Source organism: Crinia signifera, chromosome 4 (assembly GCF_055691185.1).
Source record: "Crinia signifera chromosome 4, ASM5569118v1, whole genome shotgun sequence".
Lineage (NCBI taxonomy): Eukaryota > Metazoa > Chordata > Amphibia > Anura > Myobatrachidae > Crinia > Crinia signifera.
The window spans coordinates 149,267,602-149,290,832 of NC_139220.1; the positions used below are offsets into that span (position 1 = coordinate 149,267,602).

Consider the following 23,231-nt stretch of genomic DNA (forward strand, 5'->3'; position numbering starts at 1 on the left):
CCCATATCCCTGCGTTTGCACGGAGAAATGCCCAAGTGGTCTGGAGTACTCGGTGCTGCCTGAGCACTCGGTCCAGCATTCGATGGTCGGCGATGGGGAGGTTCTCACAGATGGAGTAGGTGTTCACATGGAAAATCCACTTGCGGTCCGTTTGGTCGGCGTCTTACCGCATTCGGACGGTGTGAGTGATCTATATGGAAGGCGGGGCTAAGAGCACTCGGTTCCAGTCCGCAAATACGCATCCGTCCAAACCAACCAGAATAAGGCCCTATGTGTGGCTTTTATATCTTAAAATATTCTCCTGTGCAGCCATCTGACTACAGAGTTGTGAGATTACAGTGGAAACCTCAATCTCCTCTTCCCGCTGGGACTTTTAATTCTACTAAAGAACCAATACCCAAAGAACATACACACACACATAAGAAAGTAAAACTTTATTACACACCACATACATATATACATACATAATCACTCACCGATAGGGTCCCCAGTAGACCTGTCCTCTTCACCAGTAGTAATCCATAGGGTACGTGTAGGAAAAAAATATATACTCACCATCCCTCTGTTGTAAATCGCTTCCTCTTCATTCCAACTAGCATCCACATGGGAAAACAAAAAACGAATACCGAATTCAGTGTACTAAGGAGCAGCAAGTGTGTTGTCACTTGCAGCCCCTGCCCGAGAATGAGGGAATTCCTGGTGATGTCGGTCACCGGATCTTCCCTCAGCCAATCAGTAGAAAGCTCCAGGAAGCTCCATACCTGTGCGGCTTCATAGACACCCATATTATGGGCTGACCACAAGTGCCCTCAATGGGGTCATCTATTGCAGCCTGGCCGTCTACTATATCCATCTATCATAGACAACTTTTTACTAATTTGTAGAATGTGGCTGGGCGCCAGTGCATTATTGAGGTTGTAATTTTTCTTAAAAATGATTTAGCTTTTTTATCTAATAAGTTATCAGTTGTGAGTATCCTAAAGTTGTTTTTTTAAATATCTTTTATCCTTTTTGAATGAGAATGAACCTAGAAATAATATTACATTTATGATAAAACTCTGAAAAAGGGGGTCAAGAGGGTTTTAACTTAGATATAAGTAGAGAGTATCTCTCCTTATTTTATACCTCTTCCAATGCAGTGTTTAGAATCTTGGTGGGATAGCCCTGATCAGATAATGAAGTGGTTAACTTGTTTGCTTGGTATAAAAATTTAATAAAGTCAGAACAATTTCTCCTGAGTATTAGCTACTAGCTTTTAGGTATTTTATTATTTATTTATTAACAGTTTCTTATATAGCGCATACATATTCCGAGCGCTTTACGAGTATAGTTGAACATCAGTCCCTGTGACAGTGGAGTTTATAATCTATATTCCCTACCACATGTACACGCACACAGACGTTCTAGGGTTAATTTTATTGGGAGCCAATTAACATACCAATATATTTTTAGATTGTGGGAGGAAACCGGAATACCCGTAGGAAACCCACGCAAGTACAGGGAGAATATACAAACGCTGCACACAGTGGGAATCAAACCCATGGCCTCAGCGCTGTGAGGCAGTAATGCTAACCATTACACCATCCGTACAGCCTTATGTTATTTAGCCATGGTCTGTAGTGACAGCTGTTGTCCTTTTTGAATGTTGAAGTGACCAAAACATTATTCTTAATTGAGAGAACAATAGCGAGGAAAGTAAACTCAGTGCAATGAATGTGCTAGTGAATTTCAATCGAAAAGTGTTATTATTAATAAATGAAATAAAATCATGTGTTTTTCAATGCCACTATTCCACACAAAAAAATATCACCTATGTACTGCCCTGTTATTTATGTTTATGTGAGTTTTCAGAGAGAAGAGGTAGATTATTTTATGGCTTATTTTAATGATTGTATATTTTATATTGATGAAGGAACCTTGGGGCAAGCCTATCTGTTATTGATCAGTAAACTTTATTCAGTGCAGCCTAACTACCATACCAATTAACAAAGTTAAAAGTACTTACAAAGTAATGGGAATTATGAAAAGTTTTATTAGTTAAAATGTATACTGATTCACAATATGCCTTTGGAATAATTCATGATTATGGTACGATTTAGAAGCAAATAAAAAATGAAGTTCTGAAATATCACAGGACATGGTGAGGTTATTCATTTTCAATTAACTGAAAATCGTTGCAGAAGAACATGTTCAGGATATTATGAGTGCTATATGTTTTCCAGAGGAGCAAAATGACTAGAAATACAAAACTTTTGTTATGCACAGGAAAATCTAGGTGAGAGAATGCAGATGAAATGAATGCATTGGTATGAATGTCATGTAGCCTGACCCAATCAAATAAAAGTGGTATAATAAGTATGTACAGGCCTATTAGTTATGCATTAGGAGTTATATACTAGACACTGAAACAGAATGCAGGAAGATTAGTTTAAATAATGAATTGGAGTCTTCCATATCTACTGGTTATTTTAATGTGATTAAAACAGATTACATCTAAATTCTAAAGACTAGAATTGTTTTTCTTTTTCTGGGAGGTTCAAAGAGTATATAATGCCAAGCATCAACAAGAGTTAAACAATTATGCCAAGAATTTGTGTGCAGAGATAAAATTCTTTATGTCATTTCCTCAGATCAAGGTATACATTTCATGGGACTTGTATTCAAAAGATGCGTAAACTTTTGTGAATCAAATAGTATATACATATACCATATCATTCTCAATCACATAGAGACAAAATTGAAAAATAAAACACAAATAAAATATATGCAGACAGAATTATACAAAGGTCAGAAGCCCTCCCATTAGTGCAGTATTCTGTAAGAATAACATATAAAGCTCAACTGAACATTTGGAAAATTTCAGACTTATTGGTTCCCTCCATTTTTACCGAAATCGAGGAAATGCTTTGACAGTGAATGCTAAATACACTAAAGAAAATTCAACATGCCGCAATAAACACACAGCCTGTACTGACAAAATAATGATAAGAATCTTTCTGCAACCATGAGCTCATACATTTTGGTGTTCTCCTTGCTGCTCTAACAGCTGCAAAGGTGGTTAAAAGCACTACTTGGGTTAATGTATCACAATTAAAAAAGTAACACCTGAAGCTTCTACACAACAGGAGTAAGCAGAAAAACTGGACATAGTACTCTTATAGTAAGAAAGTAACATAAAGGAGCTACAGTCACAGTAATCCCAAAAGCCTTCTGCCAGCAAGGGAGCATATGAGTCAATACCCTGAGGGTTCTGCAATTTAAAAGGGGATAAAGATATGCTTTCCAAAAATATGCTAATTGGTCCCAAGCCAGATAAAGGACTTTGGCATGTATTGCTATGTGACACTTATGGCTTCAAATTAAGGGCCTTATTCTGGTCCATATGCAATGCTGACATCCGGTGACGTCAGTTTCCTGCCCCCGAATTCGCCTCCCTGTTCAATGGTGCGGGTCTGCGCATACACAAATATGTGCATGTGCAGACCCCCTGTGCGAATGCCTTCGGTGAGTATCACACTCATCGAGGCATTTTCTATGTGAAGGGAGGGAAAGGGGTGGGCAGGGGGCTGGAGAAGGGGAACGCTTGGGGTTTCTGGGCATCCCGATAAAAACACTGGGCATTCCCCTGCAAATGCAGGCATGTCAACGATGCCTGCTCGGGGCGGGTGGCTGACATCACATGGCGTCAGCACATTCCCCAAATTTGTACATCTCCATCTGAAATAGACAGACTTCTACTTGCAAACGGGTGAAAAAATCATTTGATGGTGAGCGACCCTTGAATGATTTTTCACTTGTGCGGCCACATGCGAGGGGATGTGTAAGCATACACATCCCCTCACATGCAAATGCAGGGATTCCTGCGGCTGGGTATATCAGGCCCATATAATCAGGCCCATAGTGTTATGATCTAACTATGAGAAGAGATATTTACAAACTGACATATTTACATAACAATCTTTTAAGCCCCGTACACTAGACAACATGCGGGAAAGCCGATATCGTTAACAATAATGGCAGTCCTGCAAGAAGACGATATTGCAATAGTGTGCATTTCTTTAGACAAATTCGGGATTCGCATGTGATTTAGTGGAGACACTTTTAGCCAGTCAGGGCTAAGCAGCTTCTCCAGTATGAAGGACAGCGGGATTCTCTCCTGTCAGTGCGAGTGGACCCGGCTCACTCCACTGTCAGTGAGGAGAATATACAAACTCCGCACAGTTAGAGCCATGGCAGGAATTGAACCCATGACCTCAGCACTGTGAGGTAGTAAAGCTAACCACTACACCATCCGTACTGCCCCATTATCTAGAGTGTACTCGGAGTTACCCTTGTCAGAAGGTCGACTGGCCCCAAGGTCGACAGGGTTAAAGGTCGACATGGGTCAAGGTCGACATGACTTAAGGTCGCCATGGGTTTAGGTCGACAGTCATTAGGTCGACATGAGTTTTTCACTGTTTTTTTTTACCCGAATGTCGACACAGTTGACAAGGACACAGTTGGAGTTGAACCGCAGCCCCTCGCATCGCTCGCTTCGCTCGCGATGCTTCGGGCACAGTGCCTCGCTACGCTTGGCACACTATTTTATTCTCCCACCACGCCCTAGTGGATGGTAGGGCATGAAATACCGCCTGTCGGCACATGTCGGCTAAAAAAACAGTGAAAAACTCATGTCGACCTAAACCCATGTCGACCTTGGACCATGTCGACATTAAGTCATGTCGACCTTGACCCATGTTGACCTTTAACCCTGTCGACCTTGGGGCCAGTCGACCTTCTGGGGTCGAGCTAATGACTGTAGACCTAAGTCTGATCTGACAGATGACCGTTTCCCGTACTCAGATGCCACCTGGTCTTTCGCAGTGACACAAAGTCCCAACCAGGTCAGGGTACTAGTAAGAGGATAAACTGACTAAATAACAAAAGATAACTAGGCCCTGCACATATACATACATAAGAGTATGCAACCTTGCAAACAGGAGCTAAACACAGGATTTGTGGCCCTTACCGCTATAATGCGAATCCATCGCAACAAACAAAAGTATAACGAAGGTATTGCAGATAGGATTACAACCTAACCGCCTCAGCGACGCCATTGCCAGGCTAGACCAATGCCTCTAGCATCTGCCGAGAGACAAACAAACGTGAAACATACACTAGATAAGTCAGCATGCGATTAGTGAGATATAAAATAAACAGCGTTTTTAGATCATACCATGAAAGTTTGAACACTTTTTTTTATTTTTTGTTAATATTAATTTTTCAATTTAAATCAGCATAGAGTCTCCACTGGCCGCTAGAATTAAACATTGAAAAAACATATAATGAAATAAAATGAATGAATAAAAACTGACTGTATTAAAATGATATAAACTTCAAACAATACTGATTTTGAAGTACCTACAGTATGTGCTCTGCCACTTTCACCACAATGTGTGGGGAAGCCGCTGGTGCTCACAGAAGCTGGACACAGACAAGATCTTACACACTGGAAGCAGTGGTTCTCTGACACAGGCAGGATTTCACAGGACACCCAGCAGGAGTGCTTGCTGGAATACTAAGAAACAGACTGGAACAATCGGAACACTGGAGTAATCTCAGACAGTAGTTAGCTTGGAACTGTTATGTGGGGTACACCCCATGACGACTTGGCCCAAACAAGCCAATTTAGATACAATCTCGACCGATTGTATGTAAATTGGCCATGTTTTGGGCCATTTCACTGCCGTTCTGATGCAATCCCGATCCGATGCGCGGCCCTGCGGGTCGTTAGGTCTTTTCTGAGATCCTACCTGCAGCGGGTAGGATCTGAGAAATGTCCATTGAAGTGGGTGCGGGTCACGATTGGATCGCAATCACATCATGTGCATTTTTTGAGCGGGTCGTAGGCCCCATCAACTCGTGAGTGGGTCGTACGTTCCTGTAACGACCTGCTCACAAGCTGCATCGTGCTGGTGTGTACCCAGCATTAGAATCTCTAGGAACATGGAAATAACCAGGAACCAGGAATATACTAAGTGTATAACAGGACTAAACAGATCAATACAATACTATAACAGGACTATACAGGACTAAAAAGGCCTGAACAGGACTGAGCAGGACTGTAACAGGAATATAGCAAGACCATAACAGGACTATAACCGGCCCATTCTCAATGCTGGGAGCATACCTAAATAGAAACATAGAATTTGACAGCAGATAAGAACCACTTGGCCCATCGAGTCTGCCCCTTTTTTAAAAACATGTTACCTCAAACCATATTTGATTCTTATTTTTTGTAAGCATATCAATATGCTTATCCCAAGCATGTTTAAATTGTACTACTGTATTTGCCTCTACTACCTCTGATGGGAGGCTATTCCACTTATCTCCTACTCTTTCTGTGAAGTAATTCTTCCTCAAATTTCCCCTGAATCTTCCTCCCTCTAGTTTCAGTGTATGTCCTCGTGTTCTGTTGCTCCTCTTCCTGTGAAGAATGTCTCCCACCTGTACCTTGTTAAAACCCTTGATATATTTGAAAGTTTCTATCATGCCCTGTTATACCCTTCTCTGCTCTAAAGTATACATATTAAGATATTTAGTCTTTCCTGGTACGTTTTGTGATGTAGGTCATGCACCATTTTAGTTGCCCTTCTTTGTACAGTCTCTAATGTATTTATATCCTTCTGGAGATATGGCCTCCAGAACTGAACACAGTACTCTAGATGAGGTTGTACCAATGACCTATACAGTGGCAAGTATTACTTATTTCTTTCTACTGCTGATACCTCTCCCTATGCAACCAAGCATCTGACTTGCCTTCTTCATTGCTTTGTTACATTGCCTACCTGCCTTTAAGTCACCTGAAATAGTTACACCTAGATCCCTTGCTTCCTCAGTAGTTTCCATTACAGCACCATTTATACTATGTTTAGTCTTTGGATTTTGAGACCCAAGTGCATTATTTAGCATTTTTGGCATTAAACTGTAGTTGCCATGCTCTTGACCATTCCTCTAATCTACTTAGTTTATCGATCATTTGTTTTACCCCTCCTGGTGTGTCTACCCTGTTTCATACCTTTGTGTCATCTGCAAAAAGGCACATTTTACCCTCAATTCTATTTGCAATATCACCAATAAAGATATTAAAATGCACTGGTCCAAGTACAGATCCCTGGGGTACCCCACTTGTAACCTTTCCCTCCTTTGACTGTACTCCGTTTACTACAACTCCCTGTTTTCTGTCCTGCAACCATACTCTTATCTATTCAACTGTCTTAGAATCCAATCCCAGTGGTTTAGGAGGCAGCCACACCCAAAGGTTAAGATATGCATGGAAACAAGGCAAGATGGATCAGTCAAAACCTGGAGTGCTGACCTGGTGAGTACATAGAAACTCCACAAAGGTCATAGTGAATGCTGCATTAACACCGACCCGCCAGAGGTGGCTAGTAACAGCGAGGGAGGGTAATGTATATTGATGTAAAATTAATGTAATAAAGCTGTGCTGTTCTTGGTGTGTGTGTTTATATTAACATTCTTTTTACAGGTGAACAGGTTGAAGAGGGCCTATAAATGCCCCTGGGACTTGTGGTTTGCCAAGTCTCAGCATGCAGGGGAGGCCTTCTGGGACTTACGGTTTTACTGTAAAAAGCTATTTTTTTTAGTTTACTGTTACACTTATCAGCCGGTGTCCACCACTCCGGGACACCGGGGACAGCTCTGGATGGGGGTCAGCCCTGGGCGGGGGACCCCATTTAATGGGGAGAGGGGGTTATCACTCCACCATGGACCCCATCCAGGGTTGACCAGCCACGGTGCTCATGGTATGGCTAGGGACTTTGTATAAAAAGTGTCCCCCAGCTGTGGCATGACACCGCTGGCTGTTGGAGCTTGTGTGCTGGTTCCAAAATACGGGGGACCTGGTACTAGTTTCTAAAATACCCCTACACATTTTGTCCCCTGTATTTTTAAAACTAGGACCAGCTTAATGGTTTTGCTTAGTAGGGAGGACCCCACGCCATTTTTTTCTATTTTCACTTTAACATATTTTTAGGGATGGACAGAACCATGCACAGATCTCACTGATAAGTGCATGGTTCTGCCAAGTTCGCCAGCCTGAACCTGGTATATATTTTTCCCATTTTACCAAAAATCACACCCTATTACGTTTGAAAATTATATATTTTATAATGGGAAAACATCTGGATGTGATTTGTAATGTGTGATTTTTTTCACATGCCAAAAAATGTGATATTTACTGCTAAATGTGCAAATTTTACTGCACTTCACACCCAATTACATGTGCGATTTTCACAAAATGTACGAATTCTGCAGTTTTTTTTAACAAAAATAACAGATATCTAAAAAAAAATCACTAGTCTGAAGGCTGCAGGCTTGAAAAGCAAATAGAAACATAAATGTACAGTACAGTATCAGATGTACAAATAGGTCTGCATGCAGAGAACTCATACATAAGTCTGTGAATTCAAGTGTAATGTGGACAGTTTATAGACATTATGGTACCAGGTACCCCAGAAAGCTTGAAAATAATACAGTACATTCAGTACATTCATACATTTCTTTTCTGGAACAGACAGGGTCGGCAACAGAAATCTTGGGGCCTGGCACACTGATATCTCTGGCGGGCCCCCTAACCCTGCCCCCTTGAGCAAAACATTTTTAGTATACTGCATATTGAATGTGTTTTTTTATTGTTACAATATTTCACTAATACGGGAGGAGGGTCTGAGTAAGTACCCTTACAGGAACTGGGGGGGGGGGGCTTTATAAACCATTGCTAGGCACTGCACTGCCGCAGCTATGGTAACAGCCCTTGAGCACCTCAGAACCTTGGGCCCCTAACAAGCTTGAGGCCCAGGACAGGTGTCCCCTTTGACCCCCCCTGTCGCCTGCCCTGGGAACAGACCATATGAAATAGACCCATATAAATATGACAGTATCACAAATGCAATATATGGCAAAAAATTATGAAATTATCTACAGATTATTGCATATTTTACCTGTTACATTTAAACAGAATGCACAAATGCAATAAAGAGTATGACATGCAAACAAACCAGACACAAAAATAAAGTGAGGATGGAAAGGGGGAAATAAAAGGGAACAGAGGAAAATATATGAAACATTTGAAAGCATCAATATAATAAAGAACAAACTCATTGTGCGTGACTAACTTATCCCTGAAAGGGCCTGGGTCACTTGTCCCACATGTCCCTAATTCAGCTTTGCCTACCACAGCACTTAACCTCTAATGTATATACATGCTCATTATGCAGACACATTTCTAACACATCTACTGTACAGTATAATGCTGTACAAATAGCAAAGGATGACTTTTAGGAGTGACATACTTCTATTGTGCCATTGTCTGAGCAAATATGCCAAATTAAAGGTCTTGGTTCATAGATATGTGGACCTGCTGAGTTACTTGGAAGGTGACCTGGAACATGTAACCTGCTGGGTCATCTGAAAACTAAGACAGTTATTTGCCGCCATCCAATAAGGAGGGGTTTTTCTAATTGTTCCACCCACCAAAACTTTGCCCAGTTGAAATCAGGCACATCAGCTATTCATCATAAATAACATAAGACATCTGCAAATATTAACTAATGTCTTAATCACAAAACACTGCAACTTCCACTTTCTTTCTTATTATAATTACAACAGTTTTGAAAAGAGCATAATGCAGAAGCAACAATGTGTCAGAGCATGCATAGTAATGAGTTGTAAATATGTATAAAAAGGTTACCTGAATGACTTAAAAATGCAATGTTCTGCAGTTATTGCCTTTGACAATATGAATATAGTCATCATAATGATATGAAGAATTGGATACAACGTTGCTGTATTCCACACCATATAATTTTATCCCTGAGACTACAGGTATGTATAAGTCTATGTTAGTATTGTCTCTGGGGCTACTTGGTTGCCTTAGAGCTTCTGCTCCACCCAGAAACTGCATTGCTGAATCATAAAACAAACATACTGTACACAAGAGTATTTGCAAGGTGGATTAGTAACATATAATACACAACTGATGGCAATTATGTCAAGTGGATCAAATTAGACAACTTGCAGAGAGCACTTGTTAGGGGTCTTCCTTTTAGAACAAAGTCTTGCTAATCATGCGTATTTACATTTATGGAACAATGGCATAATTTGTTTTAAGTATGCCAATTTTACTTTTGTCTGAAACATTGGGCCTAATTCAGACCTGATCGCAGGACACATTTGTTCTCAAAATGAGCACAACCATGTGCACTGCAGGTGAGGGCAGATGTAACATGTGCAAAGAAAGCTACATTTGGGTGAGTAATTTTGTTTTTATGCAGGGCAAATACTGGCTGCTTTATTCTTACACTGCAAAATGGTCGCTAGGTCAACATTATGAAGGATGACATACATTAGGTAGACAGAGCTTGCGTCGATACATGAAATAGGTCGACATGGCTGAGGTCGACAGGGTCGGAAGGTTGACACAGGGAAGTTTGACAGTCAAAGGTTGACATGAGGTTTACGCTGGTCTTTTTGAGCCAAGTTGTGCCGACAGGCGGTATTTCATACCCTACAATCCACTAGGGCGTAAAGGGAGAATATAATAGTGTGTTAAGCGCAGTGAACCATGCGGGGGGTCGCGGTACATTGATACAGTGTCCATTGCGACTTATATTGAAATTTGTGAAAAACTCATGTCGATCTTTTTGACGGTCAACCTTCCCTTTGTCTACCTAATGCTTATGTCGACCATCCAAACCTGTCGACCTTAACTATGTCAACCTAAGCCCTGTCGACCTTTAGTGGTCGACCTAATGTATGTTGACCTTTATAGTGACCCTATGACCCATACCCATTAAGATTTAATTTTTAACACACCCCACCCAAATCTAATGGTGCATACACACTAGGCATTTTTGCCCAGCATATATGCACAGCGATGATCACTACAATCGATGGGCTGAAAATCGTTCAGTGCATACACACTGAGCAATTTTCCCCCTGCCTAGTGGTTTTTGCCGCTGTTAATGGCTTTCCATAGCTGAAAGCAGCTCAAACGGTGAAAATGAGCTGCCTTCGGCTCAAAATCGCCCAGTGTGTATGGTCCTTTACTCTCGCTGCATGTTACATCTGCCCCACTTGCAGTGCTACATGGTGTGCCATTTTGAGAACAAATTTGGTCTGAATTAGGCCCATTGAGAGAAACATACTTTAGAAATGAAGATGATTTATTTAAAAAAAAATTATATCTTATACCCACCTTTTATGTAGATGAGTTAACAGAAATGTCTGTTTAGCCCTAGTTTATAGCAGTTCTGAACAGTGAGCCTGATTCAGACCCCCTCGCTAGGCAGCAGATTTTAGTTGTCTACTGAGCAAGTAAACCCCACCCACAACCACCAGCATCCCCCCGGTAACATCCGTGAACACATCCCGCCACATGCGGCCAAAAGGGACAGAAATAATTTGATGGTCTTCGACTTTTATTTCAGCCGGAGATGGCCGAATACAGGTCAGGCGCTAACGTCATGTGAAAACATCTGCCCACACTGAACAGACATCGGCCCACCTGCGTTTTCATAGGGCTGCCCATAAGACGCGGGGCATTTCCACCCAGTGTCCGCCCCCACTGGAGGGAGCGGTTCGGCAAAATGTGAACCTTGCCGAAGCTGTTCTGTATTCCACTAAACCCTGGTGGCTGCACAATGTAAACCCCAAAAATGTAATTGAGCCAGTTATTTACCAATCACAGTATTATGGTGTGTTCATTTTTGTAGCAAAATCTCCCCGTGTGTAGGCCCCTTTATTGTGGTGGTCCTCAGGGCCGTCTTTTAGTATGGGCTTAATGGGCACTTGCCCAGGGGCCAAATGTGTATAAGGGCCCCCTGCTGATAGTAGAGGATCCCCTTTTTACAAGGATACCAGAATTTTGAAAATCGGCCCTGGGGAACTGGAGATATCCAACTTCAAAGCAACAGTCCACATCCGACCTGTTAATTGCATTTCCCAGTCATATTTCTCAGGTTCTCTCTGACATAAAAGTTTTTCTGTGAGTATATTTCAAAAGCTGGGACTCTCCCCTTTCTGTCAACACTAGCGGCTTGTCTCTATCATGCCCAGAACCAGAGACATGTCCAGCAGCCGGTCCCTGCTCCAGCTCCAAACGTCTGGTGTACAGTTTTATATTTTTGTCAATGGATTGCTCTGGCTCCTGATCTCTGATCCCCAAGTCCCCAGCACCTCCTGAAAGTTGGAACTCTAGGTTTTTATACTATTGAAGGCTAAGAAATTTATTTCCAGATAATGGCGATATCTGCAGTCAAACAAACTGCCCTTCCACCAGAAAATTATGAATATTAAGCCCACTCCATTATCCAGCCCTCCCCTGCATATAAAACACCCTCTACCTCCCTTCATTCAGCTCAGTACCCCCTTCCACACATTAGTGTTCACCCTCCCACCACCGGTGTAGTAAAGGAGTAATTAGCAGAAGTTACTGCTCCAGGTCCTACATGTTGAGTGGAAGATAGAGCACCCCCTGCCACCAGTGGGACATCAAAGCTGCTACTGATAGCACCCCCCACCCCTAGGAGGGGAGAATGGGTAAGGGCCCCAGTGCATTGCTTTGCCCAGGGGCCCACACTGCTGTTAAGACGGCCCTGGTGGTCCTTAGTATTTATAGTACTCTGTATGGTTGTCACAAGACCACTGCAATGTATTGTGTCAGTAAATTGTTCTCTGCGTGTATTGGTCATCATCAGAGTAAACTATACACCATAACTATCTTACATTTTAGATATTACCAGCTCAGGCACTTTGTTCATGTTTACTGTGCCACATGCACGCCCCTGATTCTGAGCATGGCTTTATAGGTGTGCGCACCTGAATAAGCATTATCATTTTGAATACTCCCAATTATGACTGCATTGTAATGTGAGTGTTTGCTTGCATATTATTGCTGTAAAGGTGCCCATAGGTGCAAGCCCGCGCACAGCACAAAAAAGTATGTGCTGCATATACTTTTTGTACTAAATTGCATTGCTATTGCATCACATTCAAAACACATGAGATGCAATCTAGTACAAAACGCTCGGTGCCTATCGCACAGTATATAGGCAACTTTAGAGGTTTTTATTATTCCATTTGATTCTGTGTACTGATCCAACTTGTTCTAAGTTTATTTGCTTGCTTGTGCCCTTGGTTTATTAGCAATTATGACTGCACTGCCTTCCGTAACCTCAGACTAGCTGTAGCATTGGCCTATGCTTCATAACCCATCTATTTTGTCAGCCTCTTCGTAGTGGTCTCTACCCTCAAAGGCTACTAGTGTCCATATCTGGGAAGTTTAGTTACAACCAATTTGATTTGCATGTGATTTTAAGTCTTGTTGGGAGTAAACCCATGTAAACATGGGGAGAATATACAAACTCTGCACCATTAGCATTTGGGCCATGGTCAGTGCTGTGAGGCAGTAATGCTAACGATAACACCATCCGTGATGCCCTAATGTATCCTTTTATTCTGATGCATAACGTAGTCTTCTTTAAATTAGACACATGCAGATATAGTTGGGCAATCTCCAGCTCATGTGGAACTACAATTGCACGCATGGCTTGCCATCAGCTGCAGCCGCTGCATTCATGAGCCGGGCCGGCGTATCCATGATGACAGACGAGGTGGAGGAGACTGTCACTCGTCGTCTTTCGACACTGGGCGACTTTCCCGCGCACCACGTGATGGCGGCCGCGCCCCACCCCGAGACATTGGCCAGTAGCAGGAGCCAGGCTGGCGGACGTCACCGACCACAGTTATAAAAGCACGAGCAGCGGCGCCATCTGCTATATTCCCGAGGTGCTCAGAGGTAAAATGTGTCGTCTTCATTCACAGGCTTTCACCGGAGATTCACTCAGCTCTTCTTTAAAACCCCTCACCCCAGTGCCGATAGCCGGGTCACAGCTCATTCCTGAGAGACGGTTTAGTAAAAAGTGTTCCTCCATCGGCTGATTCCTACTACACGGAGCACAGAGGACCGGAGGCACCGCCTGACGCAGTCATCTAGACCGGAGAGCAGAACGGCCACCGCGCCGACGAGATGCCGAGATCTAAGAAGAGCAGTAACCGAGCCGTGGGTAAGGACCGGCACTGGGCAGATCGGGGATGCGGCGCGTTGCACTGTGGGAGTCGTGGTTCCCTGGCTCTCTTGCTGTGCCAGTGTCACGTGTGGGGTGCGATAGATGCGAACTACATCTCCCATCATGTACCGGGAGCCGGCTGCCGGTCTTCACTCACTAGGTGGCGGCGGGCTGCGGTTTCTGGTGATGTGGCGGTTGTGTGACAGCGGCGCTGCCCTGTACAGCATGCCATGTGTGACGTCCCCTACCAAGAGCAGAATGTGAGAACAGGGCCGCAAAGCCGTGTAAGCACCCGGTGCTCACGGCGACGTCATTATGTGCTGGTACGTCATATTGACGCGGGCGTTCAATGCCAGCTGCAGGACAGACCGCGCTAGGGAGCTATGATGGCTCCACACGGCACTACTATCAAACACGCCCGGACCCTTTAAACGTAAGAGTGCGGTGTGTGGTGGTGCCAGCAGGGGGCTGTAGCCTGCATGACAGTATTAATAGTATGCCAATTCCCTCCCCCCCACCCCACCACCACCACCACTCAACAGTGTCCCGGCAGTCTGAGTGGGGCAGGATCCGACTATGTTAGCTTACCTGTACCTACCGGCACTTACAGGGAGGCTGGGCAGGTACTTCCTCATCTTTGCGGCCACTGCTTATGCTACAGAACTTATGTAGCGTATTGCGAGCTGTGAGGGTTCCTTTCGGGCTCCATGCCACCATCTATTACCTTCATTAATAATGTGGCGAGCCACCGTGCCCGAATCGTGGCGAGTGAACAATCGTCATTCACAGCATCGTAGCAGTGACTAACTGGCGTAAGCAGTGGCCACAAACATGAGGAAGTACTGCTGGGCATCCCCTGAGCTTTGCTTGACATGAATAGATACTGTGCACATGGTAACTATTCAAGGGGCATGGGCATACGGGGTCCACTGTAAAAGTTGGTCAGTTTCTGGCACCTTAAAACAGACTAGATAGAACACACTATTGTACATTATGTATCTGCATTGGGCAAACGTCAACTGGGGGTATCTCTAAAGTTTGTGTTCTGTTCATCTGTTGTGAGCTAGCATGTTTTTTTCCTTTCTCCAGTGTTGACATGAGAGCTGTTGTCCATAAACTGGCATGCATGTGAAGCATTTAGCACAGCCCAAAGAATGCTTGTTTTAATACTCAAGGGGCTGTTAATACAACTATGCATTTTGTGTTTGCTACAGTTAATTTGATGCAGGCCTCATCCACAAGTGAGATCGCAGCAATAAGTAGGATCCGTCCCCTGTAATCTGGGCCGTACATTTTTGGGTAGCCTGCAATTGTGATTTGCTACTTTGTTTGTTTTTTACACTAGATTTATCACATGAAATCTATCGTACTGTGGTCCATCTGATGTGATAAATCACACACGGTGCGTCAGGCTCTTGTTTATAACACACTTTCCTACGTCCTTCTTAACCATTTTCTTTAAAAATATAGGAGCCAGGATGAAATTTAGGAGCCAGACAAACTAAAAAATAGGGACAATGCCCACCGAAGGCACACACCAAAAATTGAAACCATAATGCCTATTACACATGTCATGCACCCATTACATATTATACCACATGTCATGCCTATTACACGTTTTGCTACACACTAATACCTATTACATATTATACCACACTCCTTAATGCCCATTACATACACCACATGCCGTAATGCTCATTACATTACCAAACATCAAAGGCGGATCCAGATTTTTTTTACAAGGGGCACCCTAACTGCCCTCACTCAGCAGCATCCTCCTAACTGTACCCCCTCACTCAGCAGCATCCTCCTAACTGTACCCCCTCACTCAGCAGCATCCTCATAACTGTACCCCCTCACTCAGCAGCATCCTCCTAACTGTACCCCCTCACTCGGCAGCATCCTCCTAACTGTACCCCCTCACTCGGCAGCATCCTCCTAACTGTACCCCCTCACTCGGCAGCATCCACCTAACTGTACCCCCTCACTCGGCAGCATCCACCTAACTGTACCCCCTCACTCGGCAGCATCCACCTAACTGTACCCCCTCACTCGGCAGCATCCACCTAACTGTACCCCCTCACTCGGCAGCATCCACCTAACTGTACCCCCTCACTCAGCAGCATCCACCTAACTGTACCCCCTCACTCAGCAGCATCCACCTAACTGTACCCCCTCACTCAGCAGCATCCAACTAACTGTACCCCCTCACTCAGCAGCATCCACCTAACTGTACCCCCTCACTCAGCAGCATCCACCTAACTGTACCCCCTCACTCAGCAGCATCCACCTAACTGTACCCCCTCACTCAGCAGAATCCACCTAACTGTACCCCCTCACTCAGCAGAATCCACCTAACTGTACCCCCTCACTCAGCAGAATCCACCTAACTGTACCCCCTCACTCAGCAGAATCCACCTAACTGTACCCCCTCACTCAGCAGAATCCACCTAACTGTACCCCCTCACTCAGCAGAATCCACCTAACTGTAACCCTCACCCAGCAGCATCCTCCTAACTGTAACCCTCACCCAGCAGCAGTTTCCAAACTGCTGGTGAGAGGGGTACAGTTGAGAAGCTGTTGCTTGGTGAGGGTGATACAGTTACTACCCTCACCCAGCTGCGGCCTCCTGCCCCCCCCCCCCCCCCCGCCCAACAATCTCCTAACTACCACCCTAACCGAACAGTGGCATCCTAACCCCCCCCCCCCCCTTATTCGCCCAGCAGCAGCATTTTAAAGGATCAACCCATGGATATAATTATTTTAACTGTGATACAGAGATCTCTAAAACATGCACTACTACACTGGGTACAAGCTGGATGACAGGTCGTTCAATTGAGTGGCTGATATATCTCTGAATCAGCCAAGGTGTACCATATTTGTTGTTCAAACATTGTCAGCTGAGCAACACAGCCGATCCACACTGACTGTACACCTGCACCAAGAGACTGCTTTGACAACTCAACAGGCCAAGCTCATTCCTGATCTGTCCTAGCAGCACTACTAGCCCTTCCCTGAAAAGAAGCTGGCTTGACAGTCTCCGTGGCAGTGGAGCATTATTCCCTGGCTGAGCAGCATCAGCACGGCCCCAGTCAGGACAGAGGCAGAGGAGCAGCGTCCGCCCCACAGCTCAGCAGCATTCACTCAGTATATAAATTCTGACACAGGCAGGTCCTGCCCCGCAGCCAGTCCGGAGGTCACATACAGGTCAGCAGCATACGTGCGGCTCCAATGTACCATGCTTTTGACTGCACAATACTTAGAGGACAGGGGGAAATGGGCTGCACTGTATCAGATCGGGTCTGTGGTGCGCTATTTCAAAACAAGGAAGCTCGCAATCTAACAGCCAATGAGGATCTACCACTGCACCTCTTCCTGATTGGCCGTCAAACTGCTCCGATCGGCTTGTGAACAGCCTCTAGTTTTGAAATGGCAGCGCAACAGACCTAATCTGACACAGCCGGAGCCGGGTGAGTTAGGTTGTCCACCACTCTGCCCAGCATTAACGCAATCCACCACTGACTCTGCCCGGTGCGATCTGCTTCTTGGCAAATCTGGTCGCTTTGGTGCCAGGGTTTTGTCGAGCCCTGCCCTACGTGATTCCCCGAGCCTGCCCTTCAAGTCTGATTGCTTCTTCAGTATCGTTAACTAGTTGCTGCGCCATCTTGGCTCCATGCACACTGTACTGCTGTTGCGGTGCCTAGTTTCTTTGCCTGATTATAGGCTCCTGTCAAGATATACCCATCTCTAGGGAAAAAAATTTGCAGACATTCCCTATATTATCTTGAAATACTGACATGACTAGTTGCCTGGACGTCACATTATGAATGGCTATACCACACAAATATTGTACGACACAGCCATAAATCCCAATCAATTGCTGCCAGGCTGTGTACCCTACTAACAGGATATATAATCAATATCTAGGTGTACAGTGTGTATTACAATTATGACTTCCTTTTCAAATCAAGGGGGCAATGTCAGTGTATCTAAATATTTTTGGTTAAAAGGTGAAAAGTTCTGAGCCCTTAACTAGAAGATATATCTGCAGATATAGCTATGGACCGATCAGGAATGAGCTTGGCCTGTTGAGTTGTCAATCAAAGCAGTCTCTTGGTGCAGGTGTACAGTCAGTGTGGATCGGCTGTGTTGCTCAGCTGACACAATGTTTGAACAACAAATATGGTACACATTGGCTGATTCAGAGATATATCAGCCACTCAATTGAACGACCTATGTCATCCAGCTTGTACCCAGTGTAATAGTGCATGTTTTAGAGATCTCTGTATCACAGTTAAAATAATTATCTCCTTGGGTTGATCCTTTAAAATGCTACCCAGTAATGAATGTTCTGGTTAACCAACTAGATCTATAAAAATATGGTAACTTCTGGATCCCTTTTGCTGAAAGGACTGTTCCTGTCTTGCACTGGGATGCCATCATCCACTGGGAATAGTATCCTTTGGCAAGCGGAGCAGGCCACTGTGCCCTAAGTGAGGAGCAAAGAGCCTTATAAGGGTATGATGTGTACACACGGGGCGATTGGCTATGGGTCATAGGGTCGACTGCATTAAGGTCAACACCTGAAATAGGTAGATATGGCTACGGTCGACAGTCAACGTGAGGTTTTTATGTTTGTCCCACATGTCAACGTGGACAGTAAGTGTTCCGCATACGCTCGCAATGCTTTCGGCATGGTGCCTCACTGCACCCTAGGGGATGGTAGAGCATTTATTTTATTAGCAGTTTCTTATACAGCGCATACAGATTCTGCAGCGCTTTACAGAGAATTTGACCATTCACATCAGTACCTGCCCCAGTGGAGCTTACAATCTTATATTCCCTACCACATGTACATGCACAGACACTCTAGGGTTAATTTTTTTGGGAGCCAATTAACCTACCATTATATTTTTGGATTGTGGGAGGAAACTGGAGTACCCGGAGGAAACCCATGCAAGCATGGGGAGAATATACAAACGCCGCACCATTAGGGCCATGGTGGGTATAGAACCCATGACCTCAGTGCTTTGAGGCAGTAATGCTAACCATTACACCATCCGTACTCACATGAGCATGAGATACCGCCAGTCTGCATATGTCTGCTCAAACCTAATGCTTGTCGACCTTCCGACCCAGTTGACATTTGCCATGTCAAACTAAGCCCTGTTGACCTTCAGTGGTCGACCTAATGCAATGTCGATCTTAACCCCTCAGTGATCACGAAAACCCCCCAAAATTATGGGTCCCTGGGACCCCTCACTTACAAAAATCTGGGTCCTACTTGACCTTTTCTGGGTCCCAACAGAATAAAGCCTCCTCTCCCCTTCCCCAGCATGGCACATACAGAAGCCTCCACCTCTCTTCCATATGGCATATACCCTGAGCCAAGGGCCAGCCTGAGCCTATTTTTTTTTTGGTAAGCAAACATAGATTTGGGCACCCCAAAACTGTGGGTTGGGGGGGGGTATCAATTGGCAATTTGCCCACTCACATAAAGCAAGATAAACATATACTAGAAAAAGGCATAATGTCAGAATAGGGACACCTTGTGCTGCACCAATTAGTATTCTGCCCCTGTCCATTGTTTCTAGAACAAAATTAAAAGTAATGGCAGCAGGAACAGGAGGGATAGGGTGAGTGAAATCCCAACAGTCTATAGCAGGCATGTCCAACGTTGGCCCTCCAGATGTTTTGAAACTACACATCCCAGCATGCTTTGCAATAGTTTTAGCATTCTCTAATAGCAAAACTGTGGCAAAGCATGCTGGGATGTGTAGTTTCACAACATCTGGAGGGCCAACGTTGGAATTATTCATTTTTATTATATGGTAAAATAAATGCAATTTCTACTTTTCTTACACACCTGACCATTTATATTTGTTTCTACTCATGTATATGTAAATTTATTCTAGCTTGTGAAAGCACAATATGTTTTAGCGCAGTCAACCCCTTTTGCCGTCTTTGTATATTGTATTGGAGGTGACCCCCCCAATTTTAGATTGCAGCTGCTCAGCAAAGCACACTCATATTAAGCGCCCTCAAAACTTGATATAGTTTTCTATATCTCCCCTTCCTTCCAACGTTGGACATGCCTGGTCTATAGGCTCCTCTCCTACAGGCAGCTCTGCCTGTTAAGAGTTAATTTGTGAGCTGCAGCCTCTGCCAGCCGTGCAGTGAGGGGAGGAGGGGACAAATGGGCCAATAACAGCCAGCACTCAGAGCCTGGAGGAGGTGACAGTGACACGAGAGCAGCACCGCGAGGTAGGAGAGGAGGAAGGAAGTCTGCAGCCTGAGTCCTGCTAGCAATAAATCCCCTTACATGACACAGCCAAGCAGCCTGCTAAATGGACCACGCACCCCTCTTACCTCTACTTCCTGCCTGGGTCTGCTCCGTCCTCACTGTCACACCTCCCTGGTTCTGGCCCCCAATGCAGTTTCAGTTCCTCATGCTCTGTCCTCACACCAGCCGCAGCTCTGTTCCCCTGCGGAGCAGCTGCTTCTGGTGTTGGCTCCAGCCGTTTGTTAAGGCGCAGTGCAGGAGCTAGCTTACGCGGCTTCCGTACACTGCTGCCTATGACTCTGCGGTGACAGGGACACTTTCATTTTTTCACCTAGCAGATGTGTGAAGCGGCCGTCATGCTGTGTCTTCACCATGGTTGCATCACAACTGAGGGGGAAACAGATCCCTCCGCCCTTGTCACACATATTAACACAGCGTGCATGCCGAAATGGGCGGAGCGAGTCCCAGGGTACCCAGCCATTCATAAAAAATGAGTCCCTGGTGCCCAAAAGTGGGTAAATTACTCGCTATAGCGAGTATTTGCTACCCTGCCCCTTAAGTGGTGGTTTTTTTAGGGAGTGCTCCCCACTGGGAAAGTTATTATTTTTTTTTTTTTTCATGGGGAGCACTCCCTAAAAAAAACCCACCACGGTCTCCCCGGGTCTGGGCAGCGCCGCTGAACTGTCAATCAGCCACTGCCCGTCCCTGCGCCCCGTCCCTTATCTCGACAGTCGGCTTGTCATAAGCCGGCGCCTGAGTTCAATAGAAAAGCCGAGGAGGAGGTGCTGCAGAGGGGAGGGAGCCGGCTCTAAACAGTGGCAATCCCGAGAATTTTCGGGGCTTGCCAGACTGGGCACTGAGGCACAGCCTGGAAAATTCTCCGGATTGCCACTGAAGGGGTTAATATGGTCGACCTAATGTGATTTTGGCAAAAATTTTGATTGTGTAATCAAAATCTGGTAGTAAGTTAGCCAAAATTGTACAGGTTTAGAAGGCCTGCCTATACTGATGCAAGGCCTTGGGACATCTGTATTGCAATGGAAAATAGACTGCAGGAAGTCTTTTTGTCACCTGTAGAATGTCCGGTACTTGTTTCCTAGCCTGGCGCCTATCGCATCGCATACCATAAGGCATACGATGGTATGTTAGCCGATGTTCTACAATTTAAAATTGGATACCATTGAATTGTATGGCATATACATATAGGTGCTTACAATGTTAAAAGCACCCCCACGCCACCCGTACTATCAACGCCAACACAAAGCATGGCGAGCGCAGTGATATGCGTCCTCCGACCTTTTCATACCCCCACTATCCACGTCGGCGTGGAGTTGATTTTATATAGTGTGGCGAGCCACGAGCCCCGCAAGGGGACGCGGAATACATGTGAAGTAATGCGTGTCCCCTTGCGGTGCTTGCCACGCTTGTGGCTCGCTATATAATATCAACGCCACCCCGACATGAATAGTGGGGTATGAAAAGGTTGGAGGACGCGTACCGCTGCCCCTTGCGGGCTCGCTGCGCTGGCCACGCTTCGGTTTGGCGTTGATAGTGGCGTGGGGGTGCACTTAACATTGTAAGCACCTATTAAGGTGCTTATACAATTAAAAATTGTGTATACAATTTAAAATCTCATCGCATTGTATGCCATATACAATGGTATACAATTTTAAATTGAATACAATGCCATAAGACTCAATATCGTGGGCGCCGTGCTAGGAAAACAAGTATCATGTCCTAGGTCCAAATAGCAAGATAGTCCAAATCAGAAGTGCAGTTAGCAAATCGGCCATTAGCCTTAATCGCACCATGTGTAAAACACCTTTCGTTTATTCTGATGCAAGCTAGTTAACTCAAACTCTATAAAATAGCATATTAACACAGGCAATGCATTATACCCTCACTAGATGTCCCTTCCAGGTCATACTGTTAAAGGAATATAGTCATCCTATAGAAAATGGCCAGTTAGGGGTCGCTGAGGTTTGAAGTTGTGGAATATTGATACAATCAGTAGAAGTTGTTATAGATTTGCTTGCAGCTAAAGCTTTTCCATAGGCTGCATAGACGCTAAAAAGATAGTTTGTGCAACGAATTATATATTGGTAGTGGATCAGTGTGTGAAGAATGACATAAGTGCAATTAAATTAATTTTTGCTGACTTTGCTAAAAAGAAAGCTTTGACATCTGGGTGCCATTCCAAAAGTCAGAGCCACAAAGCTAAAATCTTAACCCCCAGATGAGTTGAGGCAGATTCTAAGTATTGTCCGATCTGGAGGAGCAGTAAAGAATCAGAAGCTGCTTAAAGTACCTTGTGCTTTGGTCATGAAGGACCTTGAAAGTAATTAAGGTAAGCCATTTTTAAAAGCAATTTGACAAATTTCAGGGAGCAAGTGAGGGTAGTAAAGAATGGGTGTAATGTGGCTGTAGCAGTGCTGGTTGCTTAATAGCCTGGCAGATGCATTTTGTACCATCTGCAAGTGGTGAATTTATTTTGGTTGAAGACCAAGTTAGAGGGCATTACAGTAGTCTAGGTTTGATGGTACCAATGCATGTATAGCGGTAGACAAATCTAGGGGAATTAATTTCTTGATTTTGCTATGAAAGAATGGGGATTTGATTGTGACTGATCCCTGGTGATTAAATGTCAAGCCACTATCCAGAACAATGCCAAGATTATGTGCATCATGTGTGTATTCGTTTTGAACCTCCATGTGGGAGTTCTGTTGGTAGGCTATGCTGCGGTTTTCCTTGTAGATCTTTAATGGCTTATATATTGAGGGTAATTCAATTCACCATAATTCAGTTAAAAAAATGGTACT

At 44.5% G+C, this 23,231-nt stretch overlaps 2 protein-coding genes across 7 annotated transcripts in view; one reads left to right on the plus strand and one right to left on the minus strand.

Moving 5' to 3' along the window:
• Positions 1-14,422, minus strand: part of LOC146074532 (kinesin-like protein klp-3) — an 84,223-nt gene extending 69,801 nt beyond the window's left edge. For 2 of the 4 annotated variants that reach the window (XM_083182747.1, XM_083182743.1), the window contains exon 1: positions 5,009-14,422. The gene's annotated coding sequence lies outside the window, so the exon portion shown is untranslated. The remainder of the gene's footprint in view (positions 1-5,008) is intronic. The other 2 variants (XM_083182744.1, XM_083182746.1) reach the window with 2 other exon arrangements.
• IFRD1 (interferon related developmental regulator 1) overlaps positions 13,825-23,231 on the plus strand; it is a 32,238-nt gene continuing 22,831 nt past the window's right edge. Inside the window, exon 1 of one of the 3 annotated variants that reach the window (XM_083182748.1) lies at positions 13,825-14,126. In XM_083182748.1, the coding sequence (XP_083038874.1) occupies positions 14,090-14,126 (37 nt within the window). In that variant the 5' untranslated portion in view covers positions 13,825-14,089. Of the gene's footprint in view, positions 14,127-14,433; positions 14,453-14,543; positions 14,563-23,231 lie in introns of those variants that run through there. The other 2 variants (XM_083182750.1, XM_083182749.1) reach the window with 2 other exon arrangements.